The 20,974-nt window shown below is 48.0% G+C and overlaps 2 protein-coding genes across 2 annotated transcripts in view; one reads left to right on the forward strand and one right to left on the reverse strand.

Annotated features, from left to right (window-relative positions):
* Positions 1-4,542: 4,542 nt before the first annotated feature.
* The window catches only part of TMEM86A (transmembrane protein 86A), a 28,660-nt gene continuing 12,228 nt past the window's right edge, over positions 4,543-20,974 (forward strand). The window contains exon 1 of the mRNA XM_083839077.1: positions 4,543-4,698. Coding sequence (XP_083695203.1) covers positions 4,678-4,698 — 21 coding nt within the window. The 5' untranslated portion in view covers positions 4,543-4,677. The remainder of the gene's footprint in view (positions 4,699-20,974) is intronic.
* The window catches only part of IGSF22 (immunoglobulin superfamily member 22), a 57,204-nt gene continuing 45,442 nt past the window's right edge, over positions 9,213-20,974 (reverse strand). Inside the window, 1 exon segment of the mRNA XM_083840292.1 lies at positions 9,213-20,946. The gene's annotated coding sequence lies outside the window, so the exon portion shown is untranslated.

A 20,974-nucleotide genomic window follows, 5' to 3' on the forward strand; every position in this document is an offset into this window, starting at 1 on the left:
TCATCACAGGTACAATTTTTCTTCCAGATGCTCAACTAGATTGATTCAGTGAAAATAGACATTAAAGCATTTTCTCTACCTATGTGCTGTTTTGTAATCTCACCATTTAATTGCACCATGTTTTTTCCTACAAATCATTTAATGATGTTTCCCAAGACAAGCCTTCACTGCTTTTTGTGAATATTGCAACACGGCAGCTATTAGCACCTCCTGCTTGTGGAGAATAATATCGCTAAATCACTGGTGAATCGATCACTAGATAAATCACAGCTTTTTTGGGTGGATTTCTGTACTGGGAAATTGAGCACCTGAGTGAGGAACAGAAATTGTAACTGAATCAGAATTAGTATTTGAGGTAGGTTGTTATGGACTTTTTAGTTTGATTAAGAGCTTCTATGTCACTCTTGTCAATCTCAGAAGAGATTGTTATGTGTCTGAAATAGCTTTAAAGGATACTGCAGGGATACAAACTGTACAAATGCAGATTCTGTGATTTACCTTCATGCTGTAGAACAGAGATTTTTAAAAGAATGGATGATACATTTCCTTCCCTATTGATCTTCTTGATCAGATTTTAATGTGTTTGTTTTGATGGACATTAGAATATAAACCAATCACAAACAAGTAAAGTCCCATAAGGGACCCGTGCTCTGGATCCCGCTTAGCTATACCCATGCTCATCTCTAGAAAGACTGCCTCTTCCATAAACATGTACACGCACATGTACACACAGCATTTATTAAGCCCCAGCAGCAAATTGATTTTATGTCTGGGAAGAAAACTTTCAAATACAAAGCCTATAAATAGATGATGTGTTGCCTTTCTGGCTCAGTAAACAGCCTGAAAAAGTGCTCTCAGGAGGCAAGAATTTGCAGAGCCCTCCCTATTTCACTGAGATGTTAATTCTGAAGTCTAAATTTAATACTTTTATCATCATAATGGGAATTGCCCATGAGGGAAGCAAAGGCAACTTTCTGAATTTCTCTAGCCTTCAGGAGATAAATCTGTACAGAAAAGAAACAGCCGAATATATCCTCGTGTGCAGAGAGAAACATCAGATTACTTGACGTGAAAAGGATCAGGAACTGGTGCAGTGACCAGCATGCAAACCGCAATGGAGCTACATGGAGCTGGATGTGTCAGAACAGAAAGCCAGGCTGGATATAGCCACTGGATCTGGGAGCACTCTGCTTGGAGCAGTCAGCAGGGACTCATGTTCATCTCATGTGGTTCCTCAGCAGTTTAATTCCCAGGCACTTTCTTATTAAGAGTAAATCTGAGTTCACTGTTATTATTCAGGTCTAGCATTAATACAAAAGCACAAAACAAAGCGTGTGCCCCCACAGCCCACTGGCAGAGCCCATGCCAGCAGAGCAAGGGCAGGTTGCACTCTCCTTTCCAGAGACACCTGAGCATGAGACGCATTTTGCTGCTGCTCCAGCCATTGCTGGATGTAGGACCACCTCACTGAATAACAAGCAGCTAGAAAACATACAGGGATAGGGCTGTCCCGCAGACCTTTGGGATTCATGCTCTCTGGCCCCAACAGCCTCCCATAAAAATCCATATACTATATTTCATATACTAATATCCACGGACCCACGCACTGCAAGGCTAATCGCATTTCGGAAGTGCTTGTCTTTTTTTGGACGTGTCTGGACTGTGTCTAATGAAGTGGAGTCCTGAGTCTCCCTGACGTGTGGGGCTTCAGGGACCCGGCTAAAATGATTTCGCTGACGGATTTCAGCGCAGGGCTGTTGGGGCCCACACACTAGCAGTTCTCCAACAGGAGAATAAACTGGTGGAATAGTAACACAGAGAAGGGAAGAAAAAAGGTTAAACTATCACTGAAACATATGGCTGTTGTTTTTATGAAGAAATAACATGTCTGTAGGAGCCATGGAGCCACTGCATGCACACACAGCCATGGGGCTATGTGCAGTAGCTTAAACACCGTGGGATCCTTCAGAAAAATGAATGGCTGCGTAGCAGCCTTGCTGAAGATGGGACTTTTCTTGCTTGCTTTTTTTCCCCACAGACCACAGACATGGCCCAGCAATAGCATCTTCAGGCAGGAACGTGCAAAGAAATATTTAATGTGCTGTTTTGCTATACCCAACCTCCATACATTTATGCTCGTGTGATTACTGTTCTCTGTTTGCCTACTGATAGCGAGTTAAAAATACCACCTCCACAAAATTGGAACTATTTTCTTTGTTGTTTTAAATCCCTGCAGTTGATTAAGAACAAAATGGTGTGGTGAGCCCCATGAGATCTATGTCACCTGCATTGATCAGGACAGGAGACTGCAAAGGAGGAATTTGGTTACTGAAGCAACACCAGTAAAGAAAAAGAAAAAAAAAAAAGGTATAGCATGCATAGAACAAGACAAATTTTACTGTGTTACGAAGCCATTGACCCTCTATTCCTTTTGCTTCCTTCATCTGTTGCTTGGAGTGCTGTTTCTACAGTGGAAAAGGATTTGTGCCAGGTCCCGTTCTATGACATTGCATTTAGATAAAATGTAAGATATTGCTGTTATGTCCAAATTCCTCATTAATACTCCAAGATGTCCCTAACTTAGAAGGAATCACTTATCTTTGATGCAGCACTGAATTTGATAGTGAAAAAATGAACAACATCATATGAATAATCTTGTGAATGACATGAAATCAATCCAGTATTAGATAAACAACAACAAAAATTCACCTTATATACAGGTTGCAAAATCTTTGACATCTTGATTTGAAGAGGGATCACCTCTTCACTCCATACAAATGCCATATCTGCTGTTAGGACTTCTGAATCTCTAGTTTTGAAAGGTTTATGAGAAATAACTGTCAGGAAATCACAAATGGTCAAACTCCCCTAGGCAAAACTAATGAGAGTGATTTTCCCAGTAACTGTTTGATACAGGAAAGTCAGGACGTGCACATGGTTTCACCTTCACTTCCAGGTAGGTTTCCTTAAGCTAAACATCATGTGGAAAACCATGTCTAAACTTTAACATATTTTGAACGTTTGCATCAATGACACATAGAAATATGTGATTTGTGAGACCAGGTAAAGCTTCATCTGGTAACCAGTGAAGACATTAGAACAAATGGATGAATGCAAAGCTGCATCCATCCCAATCACCTCTTCCTGTTTTTGGAGCACCAGAGACGATACCCAAATACAAACATGCCCCTACCCAATGCACTGTCTGGCTCGTTGCTTAAAAAAAGGCCAAGATAAGCAGATGAAGAGTTTGGCTAGGGACCAACGAACTGATTTTTTTTTGGAGATATTTAAATGCCAAGACATAATCAAGCTCCCAGGAGGATTTTTGAAAGCAATTAGGAACCCTAGTTCTGAGAGTCCATAGGCCCTCTGAAAATCCCATACGGTATCAAACCAATGGCACCCTTTGACATCTAAATACTTCTGGTGCCTTGTGCTGCTCCCACTACGGACTGGCCTCCTTGATTTCAGCAGGGCAAGCCTTCATCATGAAAAGCTGTGAAATTTCTTTCAGTCCTCTAATTCATCTAGCTCCCTGGAAAAGGAAAAGCTTATCCCTCTCTTCTTGCCTAATGAAAATGCTACTGCCCTATGAACTATTTTAATTGAAATTGTAAGACCAGCTCTCCATCCCCTGGCCGTAGCCATGTTGCATCGAGAACCACATCCTTTGACCTGATTGAGATTTGCTTGCCACAGATTTCACTGTGATGCTCCTCTGACCTGATGGTGCAGATCTGCAGTATGTTTTTGGGGTAGAATTCCCTCAGACTGGCAAACGACGCACAGGCTGCAGAGTCCATCCCAGTCCCATCGGGTGGTGACAGCCCAAAGGCTGCCCTCTTGCTATTTACACGTCTACACTGATAGCAATCGTGCTGCCGGGGTGGGATCTTGGGACTGCTGCTTGCAAACATTTTGTCCTCGGAAACATGATACCAATTTATTGCACAAAGGCTGCAAAAGAATCACACAGATATTTTTTTTTTCCACTTTATAGAAGAAAATGTTCCCTCGATGTGATAAATACCAAGCATGACTTCTGCTCCAGCTGCAAATAGCAGATTACTCAATCATCTACTATTTAAGTACCTGTTTGTTTTGTTATGGGGCGAAACTTTTGAACAAGATCATATTACACGAAAAGCAGCTTCCTGCATCCTTGAATATTAATCCTCAAGTAAAAATAGACCGAAGGCAGCCCCGGGGTCACCCCAAGCAGCCCGAGCCGCTGTGTCCCACTCGGTAGCGTTGCTCCTTGCCCCGTCCTGCCCCGTCCGGGGCCGGCAGCTCGGCAGCCTCCAGGGCAGCTGGGGCCAGAGTCGTGGGGGACACCGGGGGCCGCTGGGTGCGGGATGGGGCCGGGCAGCCCCGCGGGCAAGGTGAGGGCAAAGGGAGAACCGGCAGAATAGCGCCGGTCCGCCCCCGCAGGGCCAGCACTGGGCTTGGGCCTGCCCCGGGGCCGAAGGGGGGGGCCCGGAGGGGGCTGCCCGCCCCCGCCCGCCCTCCCGGGGGCCGGGCCGGGGCCGCCCCCAGCCTTGGCCGCGGGGCCCCCCCTCCGCTGACGTCAGCCCTGCCTAAAAAAGCACCCCGGCAGGCAGGCGGGCGGCAGGGCAGCACGGCGGTACCGGCACCGGCAGCACCACCGGCAGCAGGACGCGCCCCGCCGCCGACATGGTGTCCCCCGTCACCGTGGTGAGTGCGCGGCGGGACCTGCACCCGCGCCCTCCCCGCTACCTCCCTGCTCTTACCGGCTGCCGAGGCGGGGGCTCCGTGCCGTGGGCTCCGTGCTGTGCCGTGCCGTGCCGTGCCGTGCCGTGGGCTCCGTGCCGTGGGCTCCGTGCCGTGCCCCTCATGGGGCCGCTGGCCGCTGGCGGGATCGCGCCCCCCGCCGCCATGTTGCGCCCCCGGCCCGCCCCGCCGGCAGCTGTGGCTCCAGAGGTGCGCCTCCTTCCAGCCCGGGGCGGCTTTTCGTCTCGCCCTCAGCTCCCATTTTGTTGTTGTTGTCGGGGGAGGGGGAAAAAAATGGATATCTGCTTCGTGTGCAGCGCGTCTGCTTAGAGCGGTGCTGCTCGAGTCCTCCGTGGCACCCCCGGGCTCGTCCGCCTGCCCCAGCCGTGGGGTGCTGAGGCGAGAGCCGGGGCCCCGTGGAGCCGCACGCTCCCCCCAGCTTTCTCCTGCTGCTGCTCCGCCGCTTCCTCGCTCAGCATCGCCTTCCTGGCCGCCGTGCTGCGCTCCCTCTGGCCCTCACGCACAGTTATGACCCGCAGAGCGCTCTGCTGTTCAGGTGACAGCTCAGGCCAACGCTGGCGCTGGCCCCTGTGACAGTTGGTTTCTGTTGCTCAGTCTATGGCTGAGGGACAGGGACCCGGGCTGGAAGCAGCCTTCTGGTGCCCGTCCCTGCTTCTAGAGGCCACCACGTCCCGCAGCCCTTCCTGCTGGGTGACAGAGCTCCCGCCGACACCTGGTCTCCCTGGTGAGCCACTTCCACCATCCAACGGACATGAGACAGGGATGGTGTCACCTGCCTGTCTCACGGGGGAGTCATGAAGCTTAATTAACATAACCGGCAATAAGGCAGCAATTCAGCGCTGTCCTTTGGCAGAGGACGTGAATATGTGACGCGACGGAGCAAAAGCTAGGAGCTGAGGGAGCTGCGGCTCGTGCCAGGCTGCACTGGCAGTACCAGGTCCTGGCCCTGTAGGTGAAGGGGAGATGCTTCTGTGCTGGAAGGAGACAGAATGCTTTCAACCCGAACAGCAGATAAGCTGTGCTGTTAGACACGCTGCTTCGCATGTTCCTGTTTCTAGAAAGCGAGGGATTTGGCTGAGTACGCCAGCAGCCCACTGTGTGCTGTAAGAATAGCTGTCTGTTGGTAGGAAAGTTGCCTGGTGCTTTCACTGCAGCGCTGAACACCTACTGGTGGTGTTCTGGGTCCCTGTGGACCCGCTGTCATCCTGTTTTGTTGTATTTCGGTTAATGGCTTGCACAGATCACAGCGACTCCGCTGCATTTTCTCTCACAGGTAGAAATCGCATTTTTCCCCCCTCCCTAACTCACAAAGCCAAGGTTCAAAACTTTCAAATTTCTTTGCCAGCCTTGCATAGCAGCTTGTATTGTCTGATACTTCAGATGAATTTTCCCCACTCGTTAACATGTACCTGGTAAGTTCATCAGCAGCCTGGGGGTGATTTTTATCTTTAGAGACAGAGGGAAGTAGCTTGTACATTACACCATTGTAAGGCCAAACTACTTTTTATTTTTTCCTCATGCTTTTCAAAAATAACTGAAGAGGCTTGGTATCTTTGTGCTTCTGTGCCATAAGCTAAATTAATCTAAGTAATGCTTTTGGTTACAGTGAACTGTGTACTTGTACCTTGGAAATGAAATGCTGCCCTGGGACAATACTGGAATGGCTAAAAACTGGCAGAGTTTGTTTCATAATTCAAAGGGGACAGCACTTGGCTTTTAAGGCTGGTTATCCAGGGTGGTCCTGGAGCATATATTTCACCTAGGCTTTGAGAAGGGCAAATGATGAAAGCATGGATATGTGCTGGGAAAGGGTGTACGCAATTCAGGAATTATACCAGGAACTACACTTCAGGAACGTAACTTGGAATGGGAGATGAAAAAGGTGCTTTCTCTACTTGTTCTTCTGACATGCAGCAACACACAGTTCTGCTCTGGTTCCGTCCCTGACATGCCAACTCTTTGCTTCACCAAAGGCAAATAACACAGGCGTGAAGCTGCGGATTGCTGGAGCTGTGACCAGAGCTGCAGCTGTTTACCACAGCTGTAGAGGTGGAAGGGGAGGGCTTTGGCAAATGCTAGTCTGATCCTCCAGAGAGATCACAAAAAAGAGCTGCCAGCCTTCAGTCTGTCAAGGAGCTGTTCTTCGCGCATCACCTTTAGCTGTTTTTCACATCGCTCTTCTCTCGAAGGAGTGCACTGTGCCGCTGTGCCATCGGCTGTGCTACAGCCTGCCCAGGGCAGGCCATGATGGTGTTGTGCAGCACTGCACAGCGCCCAGGAGCATGCGTGGGGTGAGAAGTGGGGTGGCTGCAGAGCCGGTGGGCTCCCTCCAGCAGGTCGCTTGCTGAAGGGAACAGCAGCGGGTGATCAGTCTGACCGCAGCTAGGTGCTACCCCTGGGGCCCAGGGCTTATCTCCGTACTGCACTGCCTTTTGCTGCATAGATAGATCAGATGTTGGCATGATCAGGTGATAGCATGGCTATCTCTGCTGCGGCACGTGATGGGGGCACAGTCTGTGGGGGCAGCACCTGAGGCATAATCAAGTTAGCTAGCTGAATTGATTTGTCTACAATGCATGTTCTCTCCTAGTGTCCTGCAGCATCAGCCTCAACAGGGAAGACGCTAGAAGAGTGCAGCTGAGAGTGACACGGTTTTGTTTCCAGTTTTCAAAGCTATGGCCTTTGTATATAACTGCAGCAGATGGCCCACGCTACTTAGGCATAACCTGATCTCCTGCATCAGCCCCACTAAGACACTCTTGTAGGAAATGTGACAGATTACTTAAAACACTGAGCTCCAGAGCTGCTGCACAGCTGATAGCTGGAAGAAACCATGCAAGGAGACACAAACGGTGGAGAGGAAGCCAGGGAGGTAGCGCGGGTAGGACTGCTTGTTAGTGCCAGCTGCCAGGTGTGCATCATGCCCTAGGGGCTTGGCATGTCCGCCCCACGCGCACGGGGAGACTGCAGTGCTGTGCAGAGCTAGCCGAGCTGTTCTCTGGTGCTGCACTATGCAGATGTGATAAGGGGGGAGAGTGCCCCTGGATGAATGAGCCTGGTGCCAAAATACCTTTTAAATGTATTCTGCCAGGTACTCGGCGGGGATAATGCTCTGGGGTCCTGCTGATGCTGGAGTCCAGACCTGGACGGAACTGGGCTGTGGCAGCAAAGATGCATTTGTCTGCCGGTCCTGCTCCAGCTGGTGAGCAATGCTTGCTCCAGTTGGAAGTCACCTTGGAGGGAAGCTTTTGCTGCTTATTCTGCTAGGCAAGCAGGAGCATCCTGCTTAAAAAATGTTATTCCTGATATTGCTCTGATTAAGAGCTGCAACTTCTGCATAAAGGTGGGTAGGATAAGAACCTGGGGTTGGAGAGCAGTGCTAATAAGTGGCACGTTTCCTTCACGGATATGTGAGGTTTAATTCTCTTCTTATTCAGTTGTCATTGGTCTCATCTTAATAAAAGTCCTCCCTGAGACTGCCTTGTTAGCAATTTTTCTCCTGTTGTTGTTGTTTTGTTGTTTTTTTCCAGTAGTAGGTAAGCAGGTTTCAGCATTGGAGCATTGGGCCGTAGGAGGTTGCCTTGCCCTAAAGACCTCTCTGCCCAGCAGACATCATGATTGCGGGGCTACAAGTGCAGAGCAGATGAGCCTGGAGATGTGCAGTCATTCTAGCACTTACATAATGCTCAGAGGGACCCTGTTTTCCCCTTAAATAACGTTAGGGCTAAACTAAGCATAGAGCTTCACACATCACCTTGAAGAAATCTGGGCATGGGAAAAATAAAGACATCAAGAGGCTGAAATAGGTCTCTTCTGGGGGCAGTTTATAGATGATATTGCTGTCCGTTTGGGCAAGATGAATTGTGGGCTTCATCCCTACAATCATCCCTACAACATCCTGTCTGTACTGACTTGCATGGCCTAGCACAGCCCTGTTTGGGACAGATTTTGCCAAGAAGCCGTTTGTTAACAATCCCCATCCTTTCCCTTTTGTTCTCTGACATACTTGCATCTTTAAATGGAGATAGCTGGACTGGGGAAGAATACATTGTTTTGGCTGCATCAAGCAAGTCAAGCCCTTGTTGCCTTCCCCCTGCACGGTGCCCTGCTGGGAGTAGCCCCTGTCAGCCCCTGGGTGAAAGCAGGGTGTCACTGTGGAGGAGCATGAAGGTCACTTAAAAAACTGGATGCCCCCAAAAAAGCAAAGTATGCTCTGGAATGGTATTCACCAGCAAAATATTGAATAGGGATGGAAAATGGGGTGGCTATTCATACATTGGAGCTTCTGAAGAAGGGCCAAACCCTACCGATCCAGATGATTACAGAAAGCCAAACTGCATTCGAAAACAAGAAAGCCAGATCACACCTTGAACTATTTCAACTTTTTCGTTCTTGAATACAGGATGTTATTTCTGCATTAAGGAATAAAGCATTAGTAACCATCTAAGAACTAACTCTTACAGTATAGGAGTATGTTTTAATTGTTCTCTTTGTTTATACTCAGCGTTGTTGCTTTCATTGTATTTTTCCCATTACTTAAATGCCTCATAAATGGGGATTTTATTACACAGGAGGCTTATAAACATGCACATTTATATACCACATCAACAGTTATGAAAATATGGCACTTGTATAAAAAACCAGGCTTGTTTAAATGAATTATAGAAGAGATCTCTACACTCTGCAATCAATGAAATAAGGGGGGGAGGCATCACCTCAGGTAAGCTTAGCAGGATTTCAGTAACATTTATGCGAGTCACACCTTTTGGGAGGAGCCTAAAAGCTTTGGCCCTACTGAGCTACAGCTTGTGCTGGTTTATGCTAGCAAGAGTCCGGGAATAGTGGTGTGCCATAATTTATATTTTTAAGGCTAAACTTGAGCATTTTTGCAATGACATTATTATCCTTTGCTGTTGTAGCTGTTGCTCTGACAGGCTGGTAACTGAAACCAGGAGCTAGAAAGTCCAGGCTTTGCTAATGGTTCTTCCCAGCCCCAGCGCGGTTGCATTAAGGAGTTAGAGCTGATCACTTCTGCAGGCAGTGCTGTAGATTAAAGACTTCATTAACTCAAGTGTATCGCTCAAGTCATATGCGGCTGTTGTTCCAAGTGTGCTTTGTGTATTAAAATTATGGGTCCAGTTCTGAAGCTTGTACTTACACAGAATTCCTCTTAAATGTGTTTCTGCCGTTCTCTTTTCCTTGTCAAGTATCTATATCCAAAATATGGCAGAGTATGACAGAAGAGCCAAAGTTATCTTTCTCTGTGGGTAACTGCATAATACTAAGGAAATAATAACTCCAGTGAAATGAGACTCTTAGAAAAAGATGGCATCTGGCACCCGTCTTCTGCTAGCATGTGGAAACTCTTGAACAGTGAAAAGATCATTAGTTATATAACTCCCTTCCCACTGGAGGCCGGTGCAGATATTATATTAGCATTTAATTTTTCTACTGCCCTTCACATCACACAAACAGCCACTAGATTTGTAATTACAATAAAGATACGGATCTTGCTTACTGCAGCGTGCCCAAAATGAAGGTGATGGTTATTGCCTCCTCTAACCCGCTTGTGCCCTTCCTATAGCTGTTGCTTATACTGCCATAATCTAAATAGCATTTGAGGTAATGGCAGGTTTCTGTATGACAAGCGTGTCAGTGCAGAGCATCCCTCTGTGTAATGTTGAACGTGGACTAGGAGCGGGTTCCATGCTTTCCCAGAGCTGCAGGGTGGTAGGTGGGCTAGGCGAGATCCTGCCTGTCTGGCAGAATTTATTGATCTACGCCAAGCGTGCTGGGGCAGATCATCAGCCTCGTATGAGGCATTTTGTCTGCCATGGCTTCAGCAGAACTGGGCTTGTGCTGGCTGAGACCATGGCTTGGCTGCTGTATGCCTATTTCCTTGTGTCTTCTGGTTTTGTTGTGGCATTAGTCAGAGCCAACCAGGGTTCTTGGATAGCAATGCTGACTTGTGCTCCATTGCAAGAGAAACTAAGCTGGTTGTGTGGCTTTTCCCTGCAATCCTGATATAAAAGGAGTGTGATGTTGAAATTCATCATTTAACTGATGAAGTTTTCAGGATTGTTTGGTTTGTGCCCCGTGCATGCATGTGCTTACGCCCCCCTCAGTGTAAAGGACATACCTGTGGTACACAGATGCACACTTATTTGTGAGTGTGCATCTGCATGCCATTTGTATATGCAGCAGGGGTTTTGCAATTGAAACCCTTGATGCCTCAGTGTGAATCCTGGAGTGTGTGGGTTACTGTTTGCATAGGCTAATGTTTGCACCTGGCACGCTGGCTGCCCCCTCATGTTGATATTGGCCATGAAAGTCCAATTAATCTTCATGTAAGTTGTGCCTGACACTGGCTGGTCCAGGTCACAACATCTTGGCACATGATGTAGATATTGGAAGTAAACTTTGTGACTCTGCTGTCATACGTTGACCTTTCGTCCTCCTTAAAGCGTATTGGTCCCATTAGAAAACGAGGAGGGCTACTACTCTGTTTTTATAAGGTACCAGAGTGGTAACTCTCTAAATACACATCCTTATTGGGATACATTGTTATTCCCCCTTCTAATTTTAACATCACCGTTTCACAAGCATTCAGCTTGCAGGCCATGATACACAGGTAGAGCATTTCATTCAGCTTTCCATTAGGCACAAGTCGAGCAAAGCTGTTCCCTCCTGGATTTCCCAGCACAGTCCTGCTTGCATTTTCAAAGATTTTGCTGATCTTATTGCAGCCCCTTGCGAAGATTTGTACAGCAAAAGTCTCTTGCATGGAGCTGCCAGCTTTCCCAGCCACTGGCAGCCTCCTTCCCCTCCTCTCTCCATCCTGCCTTCCTTTTGCTGTTGCAAAAACCTCTCCTGGCAGCTGTGCACGAGTTTCTTGCGTGAGCCAGAAAGGTGAGCTGCAGAAGTGCCTTTTGGTGCCAGAGGCAGTTTCACCCTTAACAGGTCCTTGGGAATGGCTGGTGGGGCTGGTATAGCCTGGCCTGTGTCACCTGGTGTCTTTGGTACATTAACGGCTCTTCAGCTGCTGGGGCTGTGGCAGCACAAATTCCTGACACACTCTTTAGACTTGCGTTATCCCCCACAGGTGGCAGGTAAAAGGAAGTCATCTCTGCTGAAGAAGTTGCTTCTGGATGGAAGGGCCTCCCTTTGCAGAAGAGTGTGATGTAAATAATGACAAGTCTCCTGAGAACTTGCACTCGTAGCCTGGGAATCACTCCCAGGATGAGCTGCAGAGACTTTTCTCTAACCAGCAGAAATGTTGTACCTGGATTTTAGTGTGACAAGCCACATGCCTGCCCCTTCTCAACCTGAGAGGAACAGCCTGGGGCTGCCACTGCACATCCCAGGATGTTGGCTGGATCCTGAAGCTCCCTGTGGCTTCACGGCCACCCTCTACAGTCTCAGGCAGCGCTAGGGGATGCAGCCCCATCTGACCTCGCTTGCCGAGGAAGGGTGCATGCCCTGGCAGTGGCAGCACCGCAGCTCTGATGAGTAAAGAGAAAAGACAGATCCATTATGGTCTGGGTTTTTTAACATCTGCAGGGGCTTCTTTTGTGTGTTACAGCAAAGGAAATGTTTGGAGGGGCTTTCAGTTTCATAAAAAGGAAGATGTGAAATCCCATGAGGGAAAAGCAGTCTTTGCTCTGAGATAGATGCTGGCATGCAAATGCTCTTTTTTTTGCTTTAATTTCTGAGAGCCAGTGGACTACCCTGAAAGCATTAGTCTTTGACAGGTCCCTTGGTCTAACATTGTTGGTCACTGGCAATGGTACACTGCCAACCACACTCTGAAGGCAATCTCCAGAACTGCTGACAGCTATAGGATTGCTACAGATGGGGAGTCAATCATTTCCACTGCAGGTTAAAAAAAGTTTTTTAAAATAGCCCTGCTTGTGGTCCTGTGCCAGCCCAGCAGACAGAGCAGATGATGCTTGGAAAAGGAAAAAAGCAAAACCAACACAAACAAAACAAGTCCTAACAAAAACATACATCTGAGCCAAGCCTTAAGTTCAGGATGAAATGTGTTTGTCTGTCATTTGATTTCAAGAGTTAGCATCTGCTAAAGAAAGGCTTCCACATCTTAAAGGCCTCCCCGGGAAGCCAAGGGCAGACACCCCTGTGAGTCTGCGTGCCATTGGCTGCTGTAGTGATATCTCACCTTGCCTGGTGTCAGGGCTCCCTGCTGATAGTGGCAGGTCCTGCGTAGTAGAAGCAGGTCCCAGAGATGCTGTTGTCAACTGCCTGTTGACAGCAGTTAGCTAAGCTAGCCCAATCTCTCCTGTTTGGTACAGGAGATACCTTTATGGATGCTGGAACTTCCTTATTTGCTGGAGGGAACACTGTGGTCCAGTGTCTCAGTATAGCTTTGGGCAGTGTTGTGGTTAAAAAGGCAAAGCCCAAGAGTGTTCTCCTGATGCAGTGTGTGGCACAGGCAGTGCCCTAATGTGCTGGACAGGATTTCTTTGGCTCCAGAACCACCTGCCTCTGCTTTAGGCTGCTATGGCTCCATTCCCTCACGTTTCTAAGGCTTCCTGCAGGAGTCTGTTGAAGGTGAGACTCTGGTTTCCTGTCGGTGGCCTTCCCCCTCGCTACTTTACAGGTGTTTGCAGATGCATTTTTTAACTCATAGGTATAGCAGCAGAGAGCTACAACATTGGAGAACTCTCGGGTCACACCGGTTGCTGAGCCAAACTGGCCTCGAAAGCAGCCCTGTGAGCACGGCCAGTGCGACTGCTCAGCATCCAGCGTTTCTTAATTTCTTCATTAAAGAACTGAAGACGAGATGAGACTGCTGTTGTATTTGTGTTGTACACAGGCATTGTTATTTCTGTGTGAGCAGCAGTTTGGCATCTCCTGCCCTACCTGCCAGCTTTGCCTGCTACTGTGGGTCTCTCCTCCCTGACTGTTCTGCAAGGATTCATGGTAGTAGCTCTTTTGCTGTCCTCTGGAGAATGCCACAAAGCTTGTCTAATGCTCCTCATCTCTTTTAACTTCCAGAGTCATTTATTTAACTATCTTTCATAGGTTGTGTGTTCAGTCTTCTTCTATAAACTGTCCAGGACAACCCCCTTCAGAAACTCTCTCCCATCACAGCATAGCTAAAGGAAAGCATTGGGCAGTAGGGGCTTGAGCAGTGTCCTAGGCTAGAGACAGACAGCAGCCTGTGGTGGAAAAACCACACTCGCAGAGCATCGGGAACGAGACCTTGAGAGCCACATCTGCAGTCTCACATGCTGACACTCCCAGGACACGGTGAGCCCTGCTCACGTGGCTCCCCAGCCCCTTGAGGCAAAACGTCCCTCAGCTGGGTGGCTGTGCGGTGTCCGTGCCGTGACCAGGAGTGCTGCCTGGCTGTGGGGATTCAAGCTGTGGTTTCCCCTGAGAGAAGCTGACCCTGCAGGCAAAGGCTGCCCTGCTGCCAGGCGGCACGTGCCGGCAGCTGCAGGGAGCCTACTGCTCCATATTTGCTGCCTTCTCGCTGCATCCTGGGGAAGATGCTTGTATGGAAGATTTTAACCTCAGTGCTGACAGGTTTTCATCCCCCCCCCCCGTGGCTAATCTGGAGATTAGGCTGAATTTTGACCTGGCTGCAAGTCAGGCAGGATTTCGGCTTGGAAACAAAACTTTTTGTTGTGGTTCTCATTTCTCCATGCAGCTGTGTAGGGGGTGCCATTTTTAGATGCCAGTTTGATTAATCCTCAGCCGCTGCCTGCTCCCCTGTGTCTCCACCAAAGGGTGCTTTTCTGATGCCAAGAACTCGTGCGGCAATATATCTGAGCTCACCACCCAAGGACTGCAAGGGCCCGTGCCAGAATTTTAATTGTATTTTTATGGCAAGTAGCCATAGCTCTCTCTTAAAGAAAGAAAACGAAGAAAGAAAAAGAAGACAAGTATTTCTAGCTCTTGACTATTTCGGTCCACTGGTGCAAAGCTGGGAAGTATGGCTGGAGCTTACTTTGCTTAAAGGGGGGGTGATGCAGTTGAGCCATGGGGAGGCTCAACTCCCCATGTGCTGAGGCTGCTGTGGTGCAGGGGGGGAGGAGAAAAGCCAACAAAGTTGGTTTGCAGGAGGAGCTGAAGAGACTCCTTTCCCCCGGGCTGCAGTAGCTGCCTGGGGCCCATTGCCCTGGCACAAGTGGCTGAGCAGGGAGGATTGTCCCTCTGCAGGTGGGAAGCATTCAGGCCAAGCCCTGTTACTTCTGGCTTGTGCTGAACGATGGAGGCTCTCCTGGCAGACGAATCCAGGTGTTTTGACCGCTCTCAAACAGGTCTGGCTGGACAGCCGAGCACGAGGCAAGTTTCACTGCACCACCCTTGTCAGAGAAGCGGAGGCCCTGGGTGCTGAGGAGTGCCAGCAGCTGCAAGAAAAGGCTGCAAGAAAATACCGCAAGGCCTGGCCAGGCTCGGGGCATGGTATAAGCCTGATGCAGCCAAACAGCCCATTATCAGCACTCTCCCAAAGGCGAACTGTGTACCTTCCTCTCCTGGGTGATTTATTAGGCGTTACAAAAGTCAATTTTAGATGCAGCCTCTACGGCCTCGTCTCCACCTGCAGGGAGGAGCGTTCATCTATCACCCTGAATTTCCCGCAGCAAGTAGAGCCTGTTCAAGAGCCATCTGCCTTGGATGCTTGACTCATGACACCTCCAACACAAGCATAAGCCCTCTTATTAATACCCACTTGCACAAATATGTTGCACTAACACAGTATTTCAGGCAGGTAGATTGGCTGGTTCAGTGACTCTTTGCCACCCTCTGTAAACAAATGCTTTTTCTCAGAATTTTCTTCAGGAGCAACTTGGGACATGTATGAGCCAGTGCATTTCTTAACGGAAGGTAAGCGACTCTTCCCAGGAGCAGGTTTGCTCCTCCAGGTGAGCAGAGGTGGAGGCAAAGCACTGCGCACTCACCTTCTCAGGGCTGTCCCAGCCAGCCCTCCTAATCTGAACAACCCTGCAGAGTAAAAAGGGATGGCTGGCCGGCCCCTTTCCATCTTATCTGTCTCTTTCTTACTCAAACCAGTCTATGATTGCATGGTTCTGTGTTGCACCGTCTGAGCAAGGGTGGGAGCACCCAGAGGATGGTGGCCTTGCAGTCAGCTCACAGGTTTGTGGCCAGGAGTTGCCCAGCATGGCTGCGTTTCTCCATGGTTTAGCAAAAGCTGATGAGGTGTTGAGACCTGGGGAAAATTGGCTGCCTCTGGCTAGGATCTGTGCACACACGGGCTTCTTTCCTTAAGGCCTACCCTTTTTGGATAAGCACAAAGTCAGGCTTTCCCAGCTGCTCCGCAGAGGAGCCTGTTGCAGGTGCATATTCTGTGTCCTAATTGTGGTCCAGCCCCAGGCCGAAGCAGCACCCTCTGTGATTCAGACTGCACAGAGGACTTGCAAAGAGCCACATTTGCTGGGGAATGAGAAAATGAGCCAAATGCCATCACAGTGGCATCATAATACACAGCACCAAAGCCACATAAATGCTTACTGACACACAGTGGGGTAGGGGCTGTTGTCATAGTAAGGCAGAACCAAGGCAGGATCCATGATGGACAATGCCAAAAGCCAGGAGAAGCGGCTCAGGCCTGGATACACAGTACTCAGCCAGCCAAGGCCAATGGGAGGGATGGGTGGAGGACAACAGCCCAGCTTTTTTTGGCCAGCGTGCATGGTCGTGCTCAAGTGTTGCTCGGTGAAATAGCTGGGGTATTATTTTTCAAACACTTTTCCTGGAAAGCAGCATTTTACAGCCCAATGGTGTGAGCCATAGCTCCACAGCGAGCTGGTGCATAGCTGTTGGGTGGCAGAGGTTGTACACTCGTTATCTGCGTGGGCTGATTTAGGGGGCTTGCAAAGAGAAGAACATACTCCACATTGTTTCCTGGGGCCAATGTGAGACTTCCAAAAGGTGCACTTTGTCCAGCTTTAGCATTTCAAAGCAACAAGCTTCTGATACTTTTCTATACCTTAAGAGTAAGATGCCTCTCTCCTTGTGACAGCTGGATTTTCTTCATCCTATCTCAAGTCCACTGCTTCTTGTTATGCCCCTTTGTGGTTTGGTGCATAGAGAAGCTTGTCATCTCCCTCGGAGCAACTCTGTTGAAAGCACACGTGTTTGTTCAGGAATGAACCCACTTGTGATGTAGATACAGAAAACTGGCTCCAAAACGTGAAAGAAAATCAGGGTTGTGGCTTACATGTATAGATGTACCTCTGTGGATGCAGCCTGTTCTTGGATGGAGGAGCTTGTTGTAAATTTCTGGCTTGTTTACATGCCTGCAGCAGTCAGCACAGGTTGGCTGTACTGCTGAGGAGCAGCATAGATGGTTCCCAGGTCGCACATCATCATGAATATTGGTTTATACAGATGTGAATCATTAGCATCTCCCAGTGCATAGCAGAGAGCTGTGAGAAGAGACCTCCCAGCAGGGATCCCTGGGCTCTCGGCGAGTCATCAATAACTAATTTGCAGATATTGCTTGGGGGCTGTATCTATACATATATATACGTCCTATATATATTTTGCACATTGGGAACTTTTCCCCTGTCTTTATTACCCCGCATCACTTCTTCAGGTCTGCCACTTCTCCTGTAGCTGTATTTCCTCATTGGCCAGCCTCACCTCTCAAGAAGTCTTACACCAATACCAAACCACAGCATGGTTGGAGTACCAGTGTGATAGCATCACCTGTCATGCTGAACAACAGCAACAAGGAAATGAGCAATATTACAAACCGTAGCAGAGTAAGAAAGGACAAAACAAAAAGGAATATTGTACAGCTATGCATCCCTAGCAGGGAGCTGGATATCCAAGCCCAAACCTCCAGAGAGCTGTGTGTGCCATTGCCAGGTTCTGTTTAAAGATTATGGGTGTACATCTCTTGGTGAGAGCCCGGACACAACTTCCTCAGAGTCTGCCTTAGCTGTGGAGGGTTTTGTTGGACTTGGTTGGATGCAGATAATTTATAAATGGTAGTTTGACTGTAATTTCTCTACTAGTGGCATAGTGGCTTTACAGCAATTTAAACTATTTTTTAAAGACTCTAAATAACTTGGTAATCATAGGAGTTGAGAAATTGCCCTGAATTATGCTCAGTTCAGAAATTCAAAACTTGCAAACATTGTTTTGTCATTGTATTCAAGATGTTTTCCGGACTGCATGTCAGCCGAGAGTAAATTAGCAGTAGAAGAAAACAAGTAAGAAAAATGCAATAGCAATTGTGACAAAATGGTGAAACCCAGCTTAAAGCCATAAAAATCACATACATTAACAAAAAGGACCTTGTCACCTGCAGCAAGTACTTCATTTTCCAACACCACAGCACAGCCACATCTCAAGTTCTGTCTCTGAGACTCACGTGCAAAGGAGATGGGTGGTTTGATGCAATTTACCCACCCAGCCAAGCAACAGTGTTCTCTTCCCTGAGGTACAGGCAAGTCCAGTCACGGATTATGTGCTTGGCTTTCCTCAAGCCACAGCCTCCACTCATGTTGGTACACGGCCTCCCAATACTAGCTGTGACTTGTCCTCCAGATGGCAAGTTGTCCCATCCCCTCTTCCTAGGTCCCAGCCACATGTCTGAACAGAGGGAAACCCCCCAGCCTCACCCTTCAGTCACCTCAGCGTTTCTTGGAAGATTTCTCCCAAATACCTCCACCACCACACCATCCCAGCAGGATGTGCTGCCTGGACCTCAGCAGCGGGGGGACCTCCATCTCTGCAAGTGGTGTCCCTTGTGGGCACTTGTGTTGGTCACAGCCAGCACAGGGGCTCCCCTGAGCCGCAGTGGTCAGTAATAGGCAAGGGCATGTTTTGAAATAACATAATTTGAAGTATACTCGTAGAAAAGTTGTAAAGGAATAAAGTGTTAATGATGAGAAGCCTGCAGCCCTTCTAGGTCTATCAGGTTATTCTTATGTGAGGACTCTAACTCCCTAAATTCCAGAGTTAGGAGTGAGTAACTGAGACTGGAATCTGACCCTTATGCATGAAAAATTCCTTAATTGTTACTAGAGTGGAAATAATACAAACCATTATTTTAAAATAATGCTGGTTGGGCTTGGAAAATTCACATTCAGATAGTAGGAAATTATAATTTCAAGGTTACCAAGCAAACATAATCTTTCTGCACAAGTGCATATCTTACATTCAGTAAGGCAAGGTTCCTGGGGAAAATGACAAATGTAATTAAAACCTGTCTCATCATGCATGTGCACAGGGGAGGGCAAGCTGCGACTGTAATGGTAACATCCTAGCAGGTGTTTTTATTTTAATATGGGGTATTAAATGAAACTTCCTGTGTTTATTAACCCAAATACTCTCCTGTATGCTTCCAACAGTGCCTCTGTCCTTTGCCAACAAAGCTGAACTTGAATGGTGTCTTTCAGCATAGACCTCTGTCTTCAGTGATACAAAGCTACCTACGTTACCTGACACTGTTGCGGGAACCCGGAGCACTGTTGAAGCTGCAAATTCTTTTTCTCTTTCTCTTTGGAAGTTAGTCTTCCTGACTGGAGATCACAGGCTCATTGTGGTGTAGCAGGGATGCTCCACGGCTGGTGGGGTAGGGGAGATCCTGCCAGAAGTGCTGTCATCTGCAGCTGCAAGAGGATGAATGTGATCAACTACATTTTTAACAAAGATTTCACAGGAGGGGAGGGGGCAGAGCTGGAGCCAGGCCCCAGCTGTGGAGGTGGCCGGGGACCATCTCAATCACTTTGGAAAGGAAGGGTGCTGGGTCTGAAGGAGGAGGTTTGTCTCCACATTTTTCCCCCTGTGTTACTTGATAGTTCCCAAGCACACTCAGTGCTTTGAGACTACATGGGCTTTCATGACTTTTACTTCAAGTTCATTTGGTATTTGCTGGCAGAATTCTCCCAAGAAATGCAGACAAGAGGTGGTAAATGGTGATTAATCTGGACAACCGATGTAGAGGACTCACGATGGGCTCCCAGTGTAATACAAGAAAGTTAACGGCTTTCTAATGTCCTTCTGTGAGTGAATTGTGTAGCCTGGTTGTTTAATGGAGTGTTTAAAAATTGTGTTGGCAATAGCCTATGAATAATGTATACAGGAATAATGAAATACCTTGCTGCTAAGAAACTGCTGATATGCTGGGGAACTTTCCATCAGATGCGAGAACAATTTTGAAAGCACTATCTTCTCAGGATGCCCTTTATTTATGGTCTTGCTGCTTCAGAGATCACGTTCCCTTTTTAGACACTGCATGTGAAGATGCCCTCCACTGCCTCTGCCTCTGCCTTCCAGCCTCCTCCAATTCCTTTCACTTATGTCTGTAAAACCTGCTGAATTTTGATGAGTTTAGGCTTTATTAACTGAGCACTGTAAGCATGGAGTCATTTGCTGTAGAGCCTCTAGCCATTCCAGGTGTCTGCACCAAAATACACTGCATCAGAGGAAGATGGACGCTGTTTTTGTGTCATGGCAATGGAGTCCCACAAAACAGGAAGCAGAAATAGGGCCAAGTGATTTGGGAAAAAAGGCCAACAGTTCTTTTTCAGGTTTCTGGAGCATGGAGTCCTTGCATAAGATAGGCAACCGTAGCATGGATATTCAGATTGTGATGGGCTCTGCAGTGTGAACCCAGCTCTGATGCCTCTAAATTTTCCCCATGACTTCTTGCAGTGTATGAGGCCTCTGTGTTTTGGCCACGAGTAGTAGGATGTCATGATACTAAGGGATGAAATCTTGCTCGATCAAAGAAATGACAAGATTGAGAGTGAACCCCCACAGCAGGCTGTGCACTCTGGATTTTGCACTGCCTTAGCTGCAGGAGGAAGCAGGCATCCTAAAACATCCCTGGACACAGCTCATCAACACTGCAGGTGCATCAGGCAATCACAGTCTCTTCCTTTGCTCCTTTTTTTAGCCCTCAGCTGCTTTCCAGAAGAAAATAAAATAGGAGTTTCGTTTCTCATGTGGGGTTTTCCCCACTGGCACTAAAAGGCAGAAGCAGCACAGCAGGGCAGGTGAACACGGTATATATCTTAGGACTGTCCAGAGTGCTCCCAGCTGAGCGTCTGGTGAGAGCACACCCAGCTTGCAGAGTCTGTAGCTCTCTGCTCTGTCTCTGTTGTGTCTTTGTTGTGAACAGCCCAGTGCTCACGCTGCATTTTTCTGTCTGTATTTACACAATAGACCCCTGAGTCAAAGCATTTCCTGCAATATGGACAGTATATTATTAGCG

Source organism: Anser anser (assembly GCF_964211835.1).
Source record: "Anser anser genome assembly, chromosome: 5".
NCBI lineage: Eukaryota > Metazoa > Chordata > Aves > Anseriformes > Anatidae > Anser > Anser anser.